Source organism: Lissotriton helveticus, chromosome 9, assembly GCF_964261635.1.
Source record: "Lissotriton helveticus chromosome 9, aLisHel1.1, whole genome shotgun sequence".
Classification (NCBI taxonomy): domain Eukaryota; kingdom Metazoa; phylum Chordata; class Amphibia; order Caudata; family Salamandridae; genus Lissotriton; species Lissotriton helveticus.
The window spans coordinates 342,782,735-342,802,896 of NC_136070.1; the positions used below are offsets into that span (position 1 = coordinate 342,782,735).

At 47.5% G+C, this 20,162-nt stretch overlaps 1 protein-coding gene across 2 annotated transcripts in view; it reads right to left on the minus strand.

Annotated features, from left to right (window-relative positions):
• Positions 1-20,162, minus strand: part of ATXN3 (ataxin 3) — a 356,331-nt gene that overhangs the window by 144,524 nt on the left and 191,645 nt on the right. For both annotated transcript variants that reach the window (XM_078660070.1, XM_078660071.1), the window contains exon 8: positions 3,320-3,495. In XM_078660070.1, coding sequence (XP_078516196.1) covers positions 3,320-3,495 — 176 coding nt within the window. The remainder of the gene's footprint in view (positions 1-3,319; positions 3,496-20,162) is intronic.

The following is a 20,162-nucleotide window of genomic DNA, read 5'->3' on the forward strand; positions in this document are numbered from 1 at the left end:
CTTGCCTCCTTGCTCCAAGCATCCAATGTACACTTTCATATGTATGCCGATGACACTCAACTCTACCTAAAGGTACAATCCCCGGATGATATCAAACTCCTGAACTACACTCTCACAAAGACCCAATCGTGGTTGGCCGACAACCACCTCAAACTAAATGCTCTGAAAACGGAGTTCCTTTTGATAGCACCCCCTGCGAAATCTACCACCACCCAACTTTGGCTCAACCACTTAACAGCACTCAATGTCCGGCCCACCATCGTGGACTCCGCGAAATCCTTAGGTATCACACTTGACGCAAAGCTCAACATGCAACAGCACATTAGCAAAGCAACGAAAGGAGCTAATTTCCAAATCAACACATTGAGAAAGTTGAAACCCTTTCTCCCAGCCAAAGACTTCCAAAATGCAGTACAAGCCCTCGTCATCCCCCGCATAGACTATGGAATTGTGACCCTCAGTGGTCTCCCTTTAGCAACAACTGCACCCCTAAGAGCCTCTTTGAACGCTGCCGCGAGACTCATTACGGGCTCAAGAAAACACTCTCATATAACCCCTGACTTGAAATCTCTGAAATGGCTGCCCTTTGAAGCCAGAATACAACTGAAAATTGCTGTTATGACACACGCGGCTGTACACCACAATGCACCTAACTACCTCACTCAAAAGCTAACTATATCAGGAGGGTCGAGATCCAATAGAAGTTCAAAAAATCTACTCTTGAAACCTCGCAGATTCCGGAAGGAAAAAACATACAAACGCTCCTTCTCAGGAATGGCGCCGAGGATCTGGAACGCTCTCCCTCCCGAAACCAGGCTTATCACCTCCTCGGCCTTCTTTAAGAAAGAGGTGAAAGCCATCCTCATGGCTAAGTTCACCTGAACTTTAATGCCTGTTCCTCAGTGACTTTCGTGACGCTTGGGTATTACTGGTTTCACGTTTGTCTAATGTCAAATAATGTCATATTTGCATGATCTAGATTTGTTTATTCCTCTTGTTTGCCACAATTACATGATGGTCAGTCGATCCTTTTATGCTACTCACTAAATATCTATTATTAGACTATTCATGTTAGCCTACTGTATATCGAGGCCCCTTCCCCTTGCTCCCTGTAACTTATAGATACTTATAGCATAAGTTCTCCTGATTTATATCGTAGTTGTATGTAAGACTCAGTATCGTCTTTTATTTTAGCCTATCTGATTTTTTACTGTCATTCTATTAGAACTTGATTGCTATCCGATCATGCTACTGAAGTTTATATTTGAAACCAATATTATGTTGCGTCACCTTCATGCTATCGTCAACCCCTGTTTCTGTGAAGCGCTCTGATATCTGTAAAGATCTTGTTCGCGCTGTATAAAACTCTGAATAAATAAATAAATAAATACTGGGTGTGGCATTTTTTGATGCAGCTCCTGCAAATGGATGTCGCAAGCAGTAAACCACCCTTTTAAATGTAGTGCTCTTCTTTTCTATTGTAATGGTTTTGAGTAACCACGCAAAGAAAATTCATTCATTCATTCACCCTCATGGAACTGGAATTCAGTCAACTATGGGGCAATCGTGCTTTTATCAAGGTCGATATAATTAGGTATGTCTATTTCATTTAAAAGAAAACATTGTTTTTGAAAAGTATCTATATTGTATTTATCTTGCGTACAAACTAGGAATCCTCCCAAGTAGATCTGTTAATGGCCTCTGTGACTAAAATGTGTGGTGATGGGGAGTGGGGAAGGGTCGGTATTCAGTTCTTCATTTCATGCTCTATTCTACAAAATCGCTGGCTACTCAAAATATGTGTTTTTCACAGATATGTACGAGGCACTTTGTTTTCAGTAGATTTCCACATTTTCCAAATGCAATGTGCTCTGTTTATTGCTGCGAGTACTCACAATCCATAAAAAAACATACATGTCTGGTACTCTCATGTCCGGTAAGTCAGCAAAACCACTTAGGGTCAAGCCCAGGGAGGGGCATGTTCATGTGTGAGGGAGAGTGGAGGGAATTACCATGTTTTGAAACAAAAGTTTAAAAATCTGAGAATCCTCATGTTCACAATGTTCTACCAGAAAGCCAGTCAGGGCGAGGGGGGGGGCTGGCACCCACCGTAGAATATGCAGTTATGGAAAATATATGGGTGTTGTAGGTTGCCAAAAAGCCAAGGCGTCAAACTAGTGACTAAATAACAGTAACCCTAAACAAGCGTTTTGCTTTCAGTCGTTTTCCAAATGTCATTAATGCTAAGCACCCAGTTTATCACCTGCAGCCCCCCAGAGCCCACAGAATACACAGGCATGACTGATGCAACCACATTCAGTGGACCTAGAAGAACACAGATGGGGTCAAGGATTGACAGTGACATATTCCTCCACGAGGTAGACTGAAGGGAATTATCACTTTGAAAATAATTGCAAAACAATTGGCAAACTCCATTCTAAGATTTGTTTTTTTTTACCTGCCAGCCAGTCAATGCAGCAAGGTCTGGATTGCACTAATAGATTCCTTAGGCAATGCAGATTTAGGAACTAGATAGCTTTTATACTTTTCATTTAATTCGGAGTTTGGCATCGGTCATCAAATGAACTGTGCACCGAAAAGAGTGCTTTTGTAACAATTTCATGATATGTGCTAATTTTACATAACTGATTTATAGACTAAATTCCCAGAAAAACCCAAACATAGTCAGTGTTTCAGGACTCAGGCCATTCTGGCAGAATTTTCTCAGTTTGAGAAGCGCAGCAAAAATATTAAGTAAATTAGTTTAAAAATAAAAATAACTTCACGTTTATTATTAAACCTTCAGGCTCTAAGGAGATATTAATGAGGGTTTGCTGCTATACAAGTTTCTGAATATGCACAAAAAAAAACCAGCATGCATGGATGGGTGCACAAAGATATCAAAGTGATCGGAGTTGTTTAAACAACCTAACCCAGACTTTCTGAAAAAATCTCTGGTCAGAAGTAAGCGAACATCCAGCAGTGAAAGGGTCAAGAAAACCTCTGCAACATGTTTCAAATAAAAGGATATACAATTCTGCATCAGGATCTTTACGTTTATTTTTACAGAGTTTTATATAGCGCAAACTTGACCCGAATCGGGTATCAGAGCGCTTTACATAGCACCAGTTGCATTACATGAGGCCACATACATTTTTTCTTAGGCACGGGGAGATTAATTGATTTGCCCAGAATCACAGGATGTTCAGCGTCACTGCCAAGACTTGAACCCAGTTCCCCAAATTCGAGGTCGACCGCCCTAGCCGTTAGGCCAACTCCTCTCCCCAAATACATTTGAAACTTAATGACAATGGCATACCTTGCATGCTAAGCTGGATGGCTCTTCGCAAATCCGCTTCTTCATCTTCCATGTCAATTTCCTGACGACTCAGGGCAAGGGCCTTTTGCAGATTCTCTTCGTCTTCATCTAGTGCATTAGTTTCACTATAGGGTGGACAGGTTTCTGTTGCTTGGTCCAGGTCAGTCATCTGTAGCCTGTGAACACAGCAGAAATTCTAACTGGTCAATATTCTAGAACGTCACAAAATCAAACAAACGCTACAGAAAATCTAAAGATCTCGACTCATTGGGCTCAATTGCATTTATTTTATTCATTTTCATTCGTGAAGGATGCTATTAGACTTGGGCTGTCCAATGGTGGTCCAGTATGGCAGGCCTTGTGAAAAAATTTGGATGTTTCTGAACTAAACAAAATGAACATTTATTTTCATATTTTATTCACAGATTACAATGTTTTTTTTTCAAGTTAAAAGGATTTTATTAAAATACATAAATTCTGATCACAGTATTTGTAAAGAAGATATTTCAAAGAAACCTCCACATAAGCATTTGCTATGCCCTTAATTGTATTGAAGTATGATGTTAGTCCAATCATCATACAATCTCTACAATATAAAGATGTGCAGTGGCAGATCTAATATAGAGAGAAGGAAAACGGCCTCATGAACGCTGGCAGTTAACTAGATCATGCAGAAACAAGCAGAGGAGTCCCAAGTGACCACAACGCAAAGGGTATATTCACATATTAAGCCAAACACAGAGCTCTCTACTGTGCAGAACCTGTCTCAGTGGTCGAAATAAAGTCCTATCTCAAAGGGGCCTCTTTAAAGCAATTGATGAACTAGCTTGGAGGAATTAATCACTGGAAAAGAGGTTTTAAATACAATATCGGCCATACACTCTAACAAAGTCGCAGGAGCAGATGGTCTCGCCAATTGGTTTTACAAACATTTTGCACCCAAACTGATACCCCACTCAGTAATGCAATTCAATTCTGTCAGGACATTTATTTTTACTCCAGCTTACTTTAACATTGTTCATATAAACTACCTATCCCAGAAACCCATCGGAAAGGAACTACAAAAGTTTTAAATCAACCAATAGTCTCTTGTCCCTCAAAACGAGCGACCGCTTGTCTGACTTCCTCTTTTTTCCAGCTCCACGAGGCAGATGTTTTTTAGGTCTAGCCTGGCGATAGCAGCGCATGTGCTGTGCTCGCCATTCGAGTGCCTTTTGCAATCAATTCTCCCAAAGGCTTACATGCACGCGTCTGCATGGACAAAGATGGCTGCTCTCGCCATTTGTCCAAAGCACACAGTATGCGCGTGTCCGTACGGACTGTGGACAGTCCGACGACATCTTGTGAAGCTATCACTGTCATGGCAATGAATGCAGCTTGCCAGAGTTCGCTGTACCACCTAGAGGCAATTGTCACTTGGCGCGAGCGTGCACCGTTGCTGCCAGCTCTTTAAATCACCCTCTTCTTATGGGCGGGGAGCCCAGACTATTCTACTGGCGTCTGCGCAATTTTTACACAAATGAGGAAGTCAGTTTCCAAGTGCCCGTGCACCGAGGATGGTACCCGCACCCCAGACTCACGCTCCCCGTTCACAAGGGTAACCCGCCTCTGCTCTGCCGACTGGTGGGGGCGGTTACCTGGGTGAGTGGTCTCTGTTTGATCGCTTTGCAGCGGCTCCCCGGGCTCCTCCGTACTTCCTGGTCCAGCACGGCTCTCGTAGCAGATGAGGTCCATGGTTGCTAGGCAACGTCTCGCGATGGAGCCAATTCCAGCGCAGCTCTTCCTTGACGTCAGCGGGGAAGTAACCACAGCGCCCAGAGGCTCTCAGGCCGGCGGCGGTGACTTTTCCACATAAAGCGCCGTTCTCTCCTTTCAGGAACCGGGCCAGCGGCGGTGATATAAACCCCTAATGCTTAGTCTTGGGAGGTGCCCTGGAAGGCACTCTTGCTCACCGAGACCGCCCGGCAGGGATCCGCGATGGGGGCATGGTGGAGTGCACTACCTCCTGCTTGGTCACGCCTTACCACCTCGCCAAACTACATCAAGGTTGATGGCGCTCTAAGGAGAAATGTTCTCACATTTGTCAATAGCTGGATAGAAGTGTTGCAGAAGGTCAGGTTCCCTGGAGAGAAGCCCCTCTTGTTATTCCACCTACTTCTGGCCAGTGACTTCCTCTGACAGATTGCCTTTTAAACAGCCTTCCTATGAGAATGATGTTCATTATGTACCATTCAGAGCCATTAAAAAGTACATCTTGGGGTTTAACGTGTAGGATATCAATTGCTGCTGGCACTATGTATAATACATGTTTACAGACGAGCCTAAACTCTTATTAGAGACGAGGAAGAAACATTTCCCTCTAGGACTGCTGGGATACTGCACGCAAATCCTTCACCATCGGCCTTATTCCAGCTCGTTTCTCTCTAGAATTAGGTTTACTTTTCTGTGTGCATTTCCACTTAATCAAATGTTCATTTTAGAGTCCTTAATCTCCGCATGAATTGTTTGTATTGGGTGAAAGCTGAATTGACCAAGCTTCATTGCATTTCCCTCAGCAAAAATCTCCGTGGTAAAGTGAGGCGGGAGCAGGCAATGTACTCATTTCAAACACTTTTATGTGCCGATCCTATGTGGTGCTCTGGAAGAAACCCGCATGCATTTAAAGGTGAAGACAGTCTGTGCAAAATACACAAACACGCTCACTGCATGCAGGAACACAGATTAGACGCATTCCTGGTGACGACAGATTGAATGAATGTACTTCTGATTTCACTCACGGCTCGTCACTTCCCTGCTTCCCATCTGTGACAAAGACATTCACCCACCAGCCTCACTTCCTAGTCTGGCTACTCCCTCATCAGCTTCCGTTGAAAATACAGCCTAGCACCCGTAGGCTGCTAAAACATTGATGTTGGGGAGATTCCAAAATGAGAAAACCGTTACCCTCTAAAGAATGGATTAAAAAAACAAACTGGACAATGCAACTCGGGACGACAACACTAAAAAAGCAAGAAGAAAAGAGGGAGGAAGTAATGGAAAGAGGAAGGGAAATAGGAACAGTACCATAGGTGCTATGTGTGAGAAAGTGCCCTCTTTCTTGCAGGGTATGCCCCCACTGTTTGCTGAATCGCTGATGTGCTTTGACTGAGTGTGACCTGAGCACCTGCCAATCAGGTACCCAGGGCCTGTGTTCCTTCCCTAAAACTGCATTGAAGCCTAACCCAATTTGCATCTCTGGCCACATGTCAGCCCCTGGTAAATGGTACCCTAGGTACCCAAGGCACTATGGCCAGAGAAGGATCCTAAGGGCTGCAGCACTTATTGTGCCACCGTTAGAGGCCCTGTGCCCTGACACACATACACTGCCTTGGCAGGCTGCGTGTCTGGGTGCTGAACAAAAACAAAGAGTCAACATGGCACACATCCCTGTGTGCCATGACCACAAAAACTGCCCTGGCATACATCAGTCACCCCTCTGCTGGGTGCCCTATGCCAGTGGTGAGGGTACAGGTGCATGAACCCTGTACCCCTAGGGTACCCAGGTCCATTCCTGGGCACTATAAGTGCAGTGCTGCCATTAAGAGTATATGGTTCTGGGAAGTTGTCATTACGAACTCCACAGCATCATAATGGCTACATTGAAGACTGAAAAGTTTGGTATCAGCACATCACACCCACACTGTTGCCAGTGTGGAATTTAATGTAAAATGCATGACAGAGGGCATCTTAGAGATGCCCCCTGAAACTCGATCAACTCCCAGTGACCTGACTGAATGTAAGTACTCAGCTGGCAGAGTTAAGGTCCTGGGGCAAGACTCAGAGGTCTCCCAGATTCGGCCGATAACTTAAATTTTCTCCATAGGGTAACATTGACTGGTTTTCACTTGAAAATTCTTCTAAGTGTCGAGTTTTGAAACTGAAATATTCACTAAAAATCATACGATTAACGAAACCAAAATTACTCATCTGTTCTCAGAAGAGATCCCAGTGCTGGACTTAGGTGCCCAGCACTGACAAAAAAGTTATTACAACTGATTTTCCGATAACCTGATTTCCCTCCATAGGATAATATTGCCTGTTTTTTACCTGAAATTCTCCGGTGTCGATTTTTGCAACATACAAATATTCCTTAAAAATTGCCTGTTTAACAAAAACTATTTCTTTCAACTGTTTACATGAAATGCACCAGGGCTGAATCCAGGATCTAGCCCCGAGTAAGTAAAACTTTTGTAAAGTAATTCTATTTCAGTTTACTTAAAAATCCCATTGAGCTCAATGTTATAGATATACAAAGTATTGTGTTGCCTATTGCAACCCTTGTACCTTAATGAATTCAAAGTCCATTTTGTTCATTGAAAGTATTCAACAACAGACTCTTATTTTGAGAAAGTATTTTATGCAAACCTGTGGTTCTAAAATAAAAAAGTATATTTTTTTATACAAACAATTGGCCTAGAGTTTAGTCCTTCAGTCTGTGAGACCATTTGCTGAGTGTGTACATCAAATGCTTTACACTGTCCTCTGATACTGCCTTACTGCTAACCCAAGCTACCACTTTAGAGTAAGGTTCTATTTAACTTTAACCTCTGCCAAACCTCTGGAGACCCTTGGACTCTATACACACTGTACCTTACTTTGGTATAGTATATATAGAGCCAGTTTCTTACATTGGTGGATCAGAGGTGGGATACAAACTTGCATTTGTTGGACTACTTGGTTACCATCTGGTCACACGACAGAACTCTTAAATTGCCCTCAGAATTCTGATTTTTTTAAATTGGCATTTTTTTCCAAACTACTAAAAGTCTTGTCAGGGCCTTGCTTAAAGTCCATTTAGAGATTTAGAATAATAAAAGTCACTGTAGTCAAGGGTAGAGGGGTTAGGACGTTTTGTTAGAATGTCTCAAAAGGACCCAGCTACTCGTGGAAATAATACTAATATGCAGGACCTGGTTGGGGAGCTCGACCTCACCCCTTATCTACACTTGTCTTTCAAGGAGTTAAGGTCCTTAGGTAAACTTAAAAATATACCAATGGGCCTGCATGCAACCAAACAAGGGATCCAGGAGCTCCTGGCTTAGTATGTCGAGGACCACCCCTCTGAACATGGTGATGACCAGTCAGAGGAATAAAGGGAGGTGGATCAGGGGCATAGTGACCCCCCTCCAATCATCCCTAGGGAGGAAAGGGCCCCCATACCCTTGACTCCAATCATCAACACCTGGAGACCTAGAGGCCACACAGGTGGCTTAGGCTTCATTGAGGACATTGGGGACAACCCTAGTGAGGAGGACAGCTTTTTAGCAAGGCTGGCCAAAAGATTAAAACTAGAGTCCAGACTCCTGGCTCTAGAAAAGTAAAGGAAAGAGATGGGTTTAGCACCCATCAATGGTTGCAGCAATACAAATAATAAGGATAAAGAGCAATCGTATGAACCTAAAATCCCCAAAGGGATTGTCCCTAAATTTGAGGAGGGTAATGACATCACCAAATGGTTCACAGCCTTTGAGAGGGCTTGTGACATGAGAAAGGTGAAGGAACCTCTCTGGGGTGTACTCCTGTGGGAACTGTTCTCTGATAACTGCAGAGACAGGCTTCTGACCCTCTCTGGGCCAGATGCAGGGTCCTATGACCTTGTGAAGAAGACTCTGATTGGGGGATTTGGACTCACCACTGAGGAGTATAGAATTAGATTCAGGGGGGCTCACAAAACCCAGAACCAGCCCTGGATTGATTTTGTAGATTACTCAGTGAAGACACTGGACGGTTGGTTAACTGGACACAATGTGCGTGACTTTTCTGGACTTTACAATTTGTTTATGAAGGAACATATACTAAGTAATTGCACAAATAAAAAGTTACATCAGCATTTGGTAGACCTAGGTCTAATTTCTACCCAAGAATTGGGAAAGAAGGCAGACCACTGGGTCAAGGACAACCACTGGGGGTGACCAGAAGAAGGTGGTTACAAAACCTCCCCAAGGGAAAGGTGGTGAGAATCCCCAAGATAAAAAGTCTGAGTCTTCCAAAGGGTCCCAAAAACCTGTACAGGGGGGTGGATCTCAAATTACTCCCTATGTGCCTCAGCCCTACAAAGGAAAGAACTTTGATCCTGCAAAGGCCTATTGTAACAACTGTAAGAAGTTGGGACATTTAACTGTAGACAAGTCTTGCTCTCACAACGGGGCCCCTAGTTCAACAATTACAGCTACTTCTGGGGTAGCAAGTCTACAGATGGGATCAACAGTGTGCCCAGAGCAAATCAGGATGCACACTGAAGCAGTTCTAGTTTCAGAGGGGGAAGTTGAGTTTGCCCCTCTAGCTGTGTAGCCACCCAACTTAAAGAAATACTTACAGTACCCTTAGGTCAATGGAACTAGGATAGAAGATCTGAGGGATACATGTGCCAGTGTCACTATGGTGAGAGACACAATGGTTTCCCCTGAGCAATATTTGATTGGGCGTACTTACCAAGTCACCAATGCTAACAGTGTTACCACTAATCATGCGATGGCTATGGTGACATTAGGCTGGTGTGGGGGGTTACTGACCTGAAACAGGTAGTGGTCTCTCCAAAGCTACCAGCTGCATGTCTGCTTGGCAATGATCTGGAAAGCTCAGCCTGGGCTGAGGTTGAGTTAAAAACCCCTGCAGCAATGCTAGGTATCCCTGAATTGGTGTGTGTACAAACGAGAGCACAGAGCAAACAGCAGGGTGAAAAAGTAGGATTGGAGCCTGAAAGTATGGCCCAACCCACCAAGAGAAAAGGTAAGAAGACCAGGGGACCAGCTTCTGTACAGCAAACAAATCAGAACCCCTCTCCTCAGGGAGAGGACTTGGACACCCCAGAGGGAACTGAGACTATGGCGTTTGACCCTTACCAGGTTGAACTCTTGGGTCCAGGGGGGCACACTAGGGAAGAGCTGTGCCAGGGTCAGCAAGACTGCCCCACTCTTGAAAGCCTGAGGCAGCAAGCTGTTTCCGTAGCAAAGGGAGATGTCAGTGGTACCCACAGAGCTTATTGGGAAGAGGGATTACTGTACACTGAGGCAAGAAACCCCAATCCTGGAGCCACCAGGAGAGTGGTAGTGCCACAGAAGTACAGGGAGTTCCTCCTAACTTTATCTTATGACATCCCCCTAGCTGGACATCTGGGCCAAACCAAAACTTGGGAAAGGCTAGTTAGCCACTTTCACTGGCCCCAGATGCACCAGAAGGTGAAGGAGTTTGTCAGCTCCTGTGTTACCTGTCAGGCCAGTGGCAAGACAGGTGGCCACCCAATGGCCCCCCTGATACCACTGCCTATGGTGGTGGGTCCCTGTGAAAGGGTAGGTGTGGACATAGGGGGCCCGCTTGAACCTCCCACAGCCTCAGGGAACAAATTCATTCTAGTGGTAGTGGATCATGCTACTAGGTACCCTGAAGCAATTCCATGTAGGACTACTACAGCTCCTGTAGTAGCCAAGGCCCTCATTGGTGTCTTCACCGGGGTAGTTTCCTAAGGAGGTTGTTTCAGACAGAGGTTCTAACTTCATGCCTGCTTACCTGAAACACATGTGTAAGGAGTGTGGAGTATAGCACAAGTTTACTACACCATATCACCCACAAACCAATGGCCTTGTTGAGAGATTCAACAAGATATTGAAAGGCATGATCATGGGACTCCCTGAGAAGCTCAAGAGGAGATGGGATGTCCTGTTGCCATGCCTGCTTTTCGCTCAAGGAGAAGTGCCACAGAAGGGTTTTCCCCCTTTGAACTTCTGTTTGGTCATCCTGTGAGGGGACCACTCTGTCTTGTGAAAGAGGGTTTGGAGAGGCCCCTCCAAGAGCCCTAGCAAGACATTGTGGACTATGTGCTTGGCCTAAGGTCCAGAATGGCTGAGTACATGGAAAAGGCATCCAAGAATCGAGGCCAGCCAGGAGCTTCAGAAGCACTGGTATGACCAAAAAGCTAAACTGGTTGAATTTCAACCTGGGCAGCAGGTGTGGGTTTTGGGGATATTGGCACCAAGGGCACTCCAAGATAGATGAAGTGGCCCTTACCCTATCCTAGAGAAAGAGAGTGACGTCACTTACTTAGTTGACCTGGGCACAAGCAGGACACCGAAAAGGGTTATCCATGTGAACCGCCTTAAGCTCCAGAATGAAAGGGCTGACATCACCATGCTGAGGGTGACTGATGAGGAACAGGAAGCAGAGAGTGAACCTCTCCCTGATCTCCTCTCCTACAGCCCAAATGATGGGTCAGTAGAGGGAGATGTCTTTTCAGACACCCTCTCTGCCCCACAGCAGACTGACTGCAAGCAAGCCTTTCAACAGTATGCTAGTCTCTTTTCCCTGACCCCTGGTCTGACAAACTGGTGTACCCATGATGTGGACACTGGTGACAATGCACCTGTCAAGAATAAAATCTATCAACAGTCAGACCAAGTCAAGAAAAGCATCAAAGCTGAAGTCAGCAAAATGCTGGAGTTATGGGTTATTGAACCATCGGAGAGCCCCTGGGCCAACCCAGTGGTTCTGGTTCCCAAACGTCATCCACAGGGTGGAAAGAGAGAGATGAGGTTTTGTGCGGACTATAGAGGGCTCAACTCTGTCACCAAGACAGATGCTCACCCTATCACAAGAGCAGAAGAGTTGATAGAAATGTGGCTGTCCCCAATTTAACTTAACTGCAGGGTACTGGCAGATTGGCATGGCCCCTGGAGCAAAAGTGAAAACAGCATTTTCCACACTTGATGGGCACTATCAGTTCACTGTGATTCCCTTTGGTTTAAAGAATGCCCCTGCCACCTTCCAGAGGTTGGTGTATCAAGTCCCTGCGGGGCTGGAGTCCTTATCTTGATATTGCTGTCTTTAGTTCCACCTGGTAGGACCACCTGATCCACCTTGGGAAGGTTTTAAAAGCCCGGCAAACTGCAGGCCTAACTATCAAGGCATCTAAATGCCAGATAGTGCAGGGCACTGAAGTGTACTTGAGCCACCTCTTTGATGGAGGCCAGGTACAGCCCGTACATCCCAAGATCCAGGCCATCCTGGACTGGGCAGCTCCAACAACCCAGACCCAAGTCAGGGCATTCTTTGGCTTGACTGGGTTCTACAGGAGGTTTGTGAAGGGATATCGGTCCATTGTGACTCCCCTCACAGAACTCACCTCAAAGAAAATGCCCAAGAAGCTTTACTGGACAGTTAGTTGCCAAAAGGTTTTTGACACCCTGAAAGAAGCAATGTGCTCAGCACCAATTCTAAAAGCTCCAGATTATGCCAAGCAGTTCACAGTGCAGACTGATGCCTCTGAGCTAGGGATAGGAGCAGTCCTATCCCAGACCAAAGATGAAGGCCAAGACCAACCTGTTGCTTTTATAGGCAGAAGGCTTTTCCCCAGGGAGCAGTGTTGAGAGGGAGGCCTTTGCTGTGGTTTGGTCCCTGAAGAAGCTGAGGCCATACTTGTTCAGTACTCACTTCCTGGTTCAAACTGACCACAGACCTCTCTGATGGCTAATGCAAACGAAAGGAGAAAATCCTAAACTACTCAGATGGTCCATTTTCCTACAGGGAATGGACTTTAAAGTGGAACACATACCTGGGACTGCCCATGCCAATGCAGATGGACTTTCCAGGTTCTTCCACTTAGACAATGAAGACTCCCTAGGGCAAGGTGAGTCTCATCTTTCGTTTGGGGGGAGGGGGAGGGTTGTGTGAGAAAGTGCCCTCTTTCTTGCATGGTATGCCCCCACTTTTTCCTGAATTGCTGATGTGCTTAAACTGAGTGTGTCCTGGGGTCCTGCCAATCAGGTACCCAGGGCCTGTGTTCCTTCCCTAAAACTGCATTGAAGCTTAACCCAATTGGCATCTCTGGCCACATGTCAGCCCCTGGTAAATGGTACCCTAGGTACCCAGGGCACTGTGACCAGAGAACGATCCTAAGGGCTGCAGCACTTATTGTGCCACCCTTAGAGGCCCTGTGCCCTGACACACACACACACTGCCTTGGCAGGCTGTATGTCTGGGTGCAGAGCAAAACAAAGAGTCGACATGGCACACATCCCTGTGTGCCATGCCCACAATACACTGCCCTGGCATACATCAGTCACCCCTCTAGGTGGGTGCCCTATGCCAGTGGTGAGGGTACAGGTACTGTACATGAGCTCTGTTCCCCTAGGGTACCCAGGTCCATTCCTGGCACTATGAGTGCAGTGCTGCCATTAAGAGTATGTGGTGCTGGGAGGTTGTCATTACACACTCCACAGCACCATAATGGCTACATTGAAGACTGAGAAGTTTGGTATCAAACTTCTCAGCACATTAAACCCACACTGATGCCAGTGTGGGATTTAATGTAAAATGCACGACAGAGGGCATCTTAGAGATGGCCCCTGAAACTCGACCAACTCCCAGTGACCTGACTGAGTGGCTGCCACCTCCAGACATGTTTCTGGACCCCTGGGTCGAGAGCTTGCCACTCTCGGGGGCCTGACACAATGCACATCCTGGGACGAGGTGCCAAGCCTCCTCCCCCAGAATGGGCAGGGTTCATGAAGGAGAAGCTTCAACTTTTACTAAATTTACCCTGTGATGGTTCTGAGAGTGGTCCACTTGGCTCTGCCATATGTAAATTATTCCCTTGCAAACATTATCCAGTGCCAGGTGGCATCCTGTATACCTAAATGAAGGGCCCAACTAATACCAGCGGAATCTTTGAGACTGCCTAGCCCCCCCATCATCTTCTGCTCTAAAGTAACAACCTGTTCCTAATCACCTCACTTCCCGGATGGCACATTAGTTCGGATATCTTCACCCGACGTCTGGAATATGTGCCCCCTTTATGTCCTTATACTTCTCCTTATCACCGCTTTCCTAGTAACACCCTTCTCATATCCCCCCCACCCTCTTCCTCCTCATTTTCCCAACATGGTCACCTCAAGGCTGGAATTAATTGCTACAAAATCATTTATCCTCCCGACCAGACTAAAGCTTCAATAAAACAACTGAAGCATAACACTATTGAATGTTTCCCTGATTCCCTTTTTGTTGATCAATTTTACAATAGTCATTTTGGGAGGCTCAAAAATGATTTAATTTTTTTCACTCACGACACCCCCTCTTGGTCCACCAGTTTATATAATTCCCTTAATGTCACCTCCTCCTCCTCTATCCCTCATGGGAAACAACTAAAAATGTCCACCTCTGCGTGTTTCAATGGCTCCCTCACTATCTCACTCTATAACAACGGTACTGTCATGATCCAAGGCAAAGACACCTGTCTCTCTCTCTCTTTGACAACCTCTTCCCTCCCCCGTTCCCTCCCCCCCATTCCTCCCCCTCACAGTATGCCCCCCCTTCATCACTTCAGCCTTACCTCTAGCTAATACGCTCCTCGTTCAATCTGCATCGTCCCAGCATTCCAATTTCATCTCCTCCCCCCTATTCCTACCTACCTCCCCCCTTTTTAGAACACCTCTCCAGCAACCTTCTCCCCTAGTTAACTTTCCTTACGCTCCCCTTATTCCTCCCTCTCCCCCTCTTCTCTACCCCCTCCTCTCCTCGCTATTTACCCCAATTTCTCCACATACCCTTTGCATCTCTCTCCTTCCCCCCGCTCCTCCAGCAATGGTGTGCTACACCCCTTTCCCCCTGTGGTAACCCTGTCCATCTCTCTCCCTCTGGCCCAGCAGAGCCATTTCCTTTCTTCAACTTCCCCATCTCCCTACCCCCCTCACGGCCGGATGCCCATTCCCTCACAGCCACCTCTCCTAGCTGGCAGGACCTCTCCAACCACCTCGCCTCTTTTCCTCCCTAACCTCCTACATTCCTATGACTCCAAACAGTCCTCCCCTCTCCTTCTACCCCACCGCCTTGATCCACACCCATCTCCCTCTAAATATGTCCTTCATTCCGGTCCGTTTGTCAACACCAACAAAGACAACTCTCCCTTCACCTCTGATACACCAGCATCCGCTCTCAACCTCCACCTTTCCCCACCTATGAACCCTATACCCCAACTCTCCTCCTGTCCCCCCACCTCTCCTTCCCTTCCACCACCAATTTCACCCCCTCCTGCTTCCATCGAGCCACCTAACCTTCCGTGTTCTGCCCTACTCTCCCTGAAAAATAAGCTAGGCTCTCTTATCACCTCCATCTCCCAGCTTGTAGCTTCCATTTCACTTTTAAGCTCCAAGATTTCCACTTTTCCATACACCTCAACTCCTTTGGTAAACTCTCATCTTCCCACGAGATGCACCTCGCCCCCTCACTCCTTTATAGCCAAGCATAACCTGTCGTCTGCAAACATCTTCTACTCACACAAGCCCTTGAACGCCACCCTTCCTCAACTTGCACCTCCTAGTAACCCTACTATCTACACTATTCCGACCATCTCCTCTGTCAGAACCAAGCATCCACCCAAACCCACCCGATCACCCAGTATAAGAACACAAAGGCGATGCAATGCGCGCAATGAAATTTGTTTATAAGGTCCCAAGGAGAGACCTATTGGCTATGCCAATGCTTGTTAGGTCTCGCGACCTATCAATGCGCGCAAGCGCATTGAGCGGAGCGAGAATTCAAGTGCTCAAAATCCTCGTCAAACCAAGGGCTTCTTGCAGCGGTTTTGTTTGAGTTCACGTGAATCACGTGACCAAACAAGCACGCGCATCAGCCTCCCTCCCTCCTAATTGCATTTTTTTTTTTTTAACGGCCGCACAGCACATCAAAGGGCTTCGCAAAGCGTGCGCTCTTCGGCTTCTCCTCCCCTAATTAATCATGGCTGTTTGGCCGTACTCTCAGGTTCCCGGCCGCTCTGCATTATCAGGTACGTGTTGGTGACGCATTATTTCACTTTGTCTCCGTGCGTGCATTTATTTAATTTTATCCTCTCGTTCATTAGGTCCTCTCTCTTGTTCCTTAAGGTTCTCAATGACTGCTGAGTTTAAGTATGTTGTTGATGGTCGCATTTTCGTGGAGCGCTTTTGGGCTATAAACTTTCACGGCCTTTGAAGTGAAGCTTAGCTTCACTTCATAGGCCCCTGCTGCTTCACACCCTCATCGCCGCTCTCCCCGCTCGGCCCCCTCCCCTGCCCGCCGTGTCGCATTTCTCCTCCCCCTCCCCTTCTCTGCCTTCCCTCCGTCTTGTTTCACAGGCACCCCTATCACGCAATTGAACAGAAGGGCAAAGCAAATCTCAGCAAGTAATTTTGACAGAAATGGGTGTCTAGCTGCGCCTGTGCCCTGCCAACTTCAAACGTGCAAACCTTGCAACAGCATTGCATTGTTTCATTTGTGCAGGGCCAGGTTTACGCAGTAATTTCCAGTCAGAAAAAATCCTTCCCTTTCTAAGTTTATATTACTTATCTCTTGTTTAAGTATGTTGTTGATGGTCGCATTTTCGTGGAGGAATCGCTTTTAAACCATTACATTTGTATTATATTCAAAAAGCCATTGTTATTTGTAATATCAATACATCTAAGTCACGTCAATACAAAACATGTGGCATTACAAATGCTAAAAGTGTCACATTTGCTAAAGTTAAAAGTATTGGCATTGTAAATCACAAAACAAATATAAAATGTCATTTACAAAACCAATAGCTCCAACTTTCCTACTGCGAGACCTATTGGCAACGCCAGTGCTTGTTTTGAGTGAGTGGCTCGTGCAGTGCCACTGTGAGGTAGAGATGCTGCAAGTGCTTTTACAGGAGCCCCTGTGACATTGCGCCTCTTCAAAATATATCTTGGGACTGGTGTAATACTTCTAGCCCCTATTCCAGTCTTCTAGCACCCAATGCATCCTAAAATGTCCCATATACAGCTGGGGTTGACACTCCTATTACCCCTGCCCTCCAGTGACACTTTACCTGTCAGGGGTGGTGGACGTGGTGGTGGTGGTGGAGGTGATGGTGGTGGAGGTGGTGGACATGGAGGTGGTGGACGTGGTGGTGGTGGACGTGGTGGTGGTGTACGCGGTGGTGGTGGATGCGGTGGTGGTGGACGCGGTGGTGGTGGACGCGGTGGTGGTGGTGGACGCGGTGGTGGTGGACGCGGTGGTGGTGGACGCGGTGGTGGTGGACATGGTGGACGTGGTGGTAGACGTTGTGGAGGTGGATGTGGTGGTGGTGGACATGGTGGTGGTAGTGGACATGGTGGTGGTGGTTGTGGACGTGGTGGTGGACGTGGTGGGGGTGGACGTGGTGGAGTGGACGTGGTGGGGGTGGACGTGGTGGGGGTGGACGTGGTGGGGGTGGATGTGGTGGGGGTGGATGTGGTGGGGGTGGACGGGGTGGGGGTGGACGTGGTGGGGGTGGACGTGGTGGAGGTGGTGGTAGATGTGGTGGAGGTGGTGGGCGTGGCGGAGGTGGTGGTGGAAGACGTGGTGGATGTGGTTGAAGTGGTGGAGGTGGTGGAAGTGGTGGAGGTGGTGGACGTGGAGGTGGAGGACATGGTGGTGGTGGATGTGGTGGTGGACGTGGTGGTGGTGGACGTGGTGAAGGTGGTGGTGGAGGTGGTGGTTGTGGTGGTTGTGGGGGTTGTGGACGTGGTGGTGCTGGACGTGGTGGTGGTGGACGTGGTGGTGGACGTGGTGGTAGTGGACGTGGTGGTGGTGGACGTGGTGGTGGTGGACGTGGTGGTGGTGGACGTGGTGGTGGTGGACGTGGTGGTGGTAGTGGACATGGTGGTGGACGTAGTGGTAGACGTGGTGGTGGACGTGGTGGTAGACGTGGTGGTGGTGGTGGATGCTGTGGTGGTGGATGCTGTGGGGGTGGACGTGGTGGGGGTGGACATGGTGGGGGTGGATGTGGTGGGGGTGGACGTGGAGGGGGTGGACGTGGAGGGGGTGGACGTGGAGGGGGTGGACGTGGAGGGGGTGGACGTGGAGGGGGTGGACGTGGTGGTGGTGGACGGGGTGGTGGTGGACGGGGTGGTGGACGGGGTGGTGGACGGGGTGGTGGACGGGGTGGTGGACATGGTGGTAGTGGTGGACGACCATTGGGTAGGAGGGTGCTTGCAGAATGCGGAAGGAGAGGAGGATCTCGAAGGGGGCACATGGGAGAGCAGAAAGAGGCCGAATATTAGAAACAACAAGAAGTCTCTGCATGCTAACAGGGACCAGACACACACAGCGTTTACTTTTGCTTAAACGCGTGCATGTTTTGCATTGGGTTCCTTTGCCACTCGTGCACATTTGTCGTTTCCCTTGGGGGAGCGAGCAGCGGCGCCATCTGTTTTGAAAGCGCAATCAAGATCATTAAAAACAGATGGGCCGCAGCTCGGTCACGCCAGGGAAACGCCAAAAGTGCACGAGTTGCAATACAAAGGAATAGAAAACATGCATGCATTTAGGTAACAGTCCTGAGCGATGGCTAAAGGTCCCCCTAAGCAGCGCTTGTGTGCTGCGTGGACGAGACCTAAAAATCTATATAGGGTGTATTATTAGCCCCTGAGTTTGGCCCATTGCGCATTATGTAGCGCGCCCATATTCACTGCCTTGCTCCAGTACCATATTTGCAGCCCCTAACAGTGCTGCTGAAATATAAAGGCATTTACAGAATGCAGCCAAGAATGGAGGGTGAATACTTGGAAGAGGAGTCAATATCAGTATTCCCTCATGACAATTTTGGCAAGGCAGTAGATGCCTCAATTCATCAGGTTGTAGCATCAGTGATAGTGCCATCAGAGAGGCGCCTGGCTCTAATAGCCTATTCCTGCCTTGTCCCCCTGAATATATCTCTAGATACACCTCAGAGGTTTCCTCGCAGCACCTACATAACTACGTAACGCCGTGCACGCAGGGGTTGATCTGAGCACGTTTGAATAATTCAAGAAGCCATTCCTTTCCAGGCCTCTCTCTACTGGTCTTGATGTAACACAGGGGAGCTACTGGGCCAACTTCAAATGAGCTGGCTTTTGTCCCTTCTTTCCTAGATGGGGATGACGATGACTCCCATGAGGGTTCAAAAAATGAGGCAAGCCCTTCAAGTCCTCGGTGCTAATCTACTAGCACGACCCCAGCGCCTCACTTGATGAAAATGAAGTAAGTAATATCCGGATGATTTCATTCACCCTCGATCTGCAGAGTGGTCTCCTTCCACCAAATTAACCAAATACGTGGCGAACCACCTCTGCAAACTCCTTGAGAAGGAGGAGCGAGCCCATCTCCGGGCTGATGTCCACGACCCTCCCTGGCAGAAAAAGTGGTTCCCACACCAGATATAGATACCAGAATGGCCACGTTTTTAGCAAAAGACTTTTGAGACCCTAAGAAGGGCATAGACAGCTCTTGGAGATTGAGCAAGGACAAGCTCCTTGATGTAGGTGGGCCCCTGAATAAAAATCTGGACCTTGAGGAAGAGGTAATACCATCAGGAAATCCAGGCTCGCAGGAAGTCCTCTCAGGATGGGTGAAACACACAGTAATATTTCTAGGGAACACAAACTGCACTTTGATCAGGAGAGAACCTGACAAAGTTGACTCCTAGCAGGGTGACTGGCAGGGTGACTGGCATTCCACAGAAACGGGGGCAGTGTCCCCAGGGGGATTATTTGGGGAACATTTTTTAAAGGAGTTTTGAAAGTTTGTTTCCACATGCACGTCCCTTGACAAAGAAACAAACTTCCATAAGGAAAATCTTTCACACCTGAATTTTTGTAGAGGCCCGCTGTGGCAGGGGGAACTCGGCCAGCCGCTTTTCCTCATATGGCCTATAAGGCCAAGGCTATCGTAGGAACCAAAGGCAGGACCAGTCCCATTACGGGGAATTCTTCTCCTTGAAGAGAGGCCAGAGAGGTTGAAGTGCGAGGGGCTCCTCAAAAGGAGAATTCCACTAAGGCCAATCAGTTGAGTTATGGCA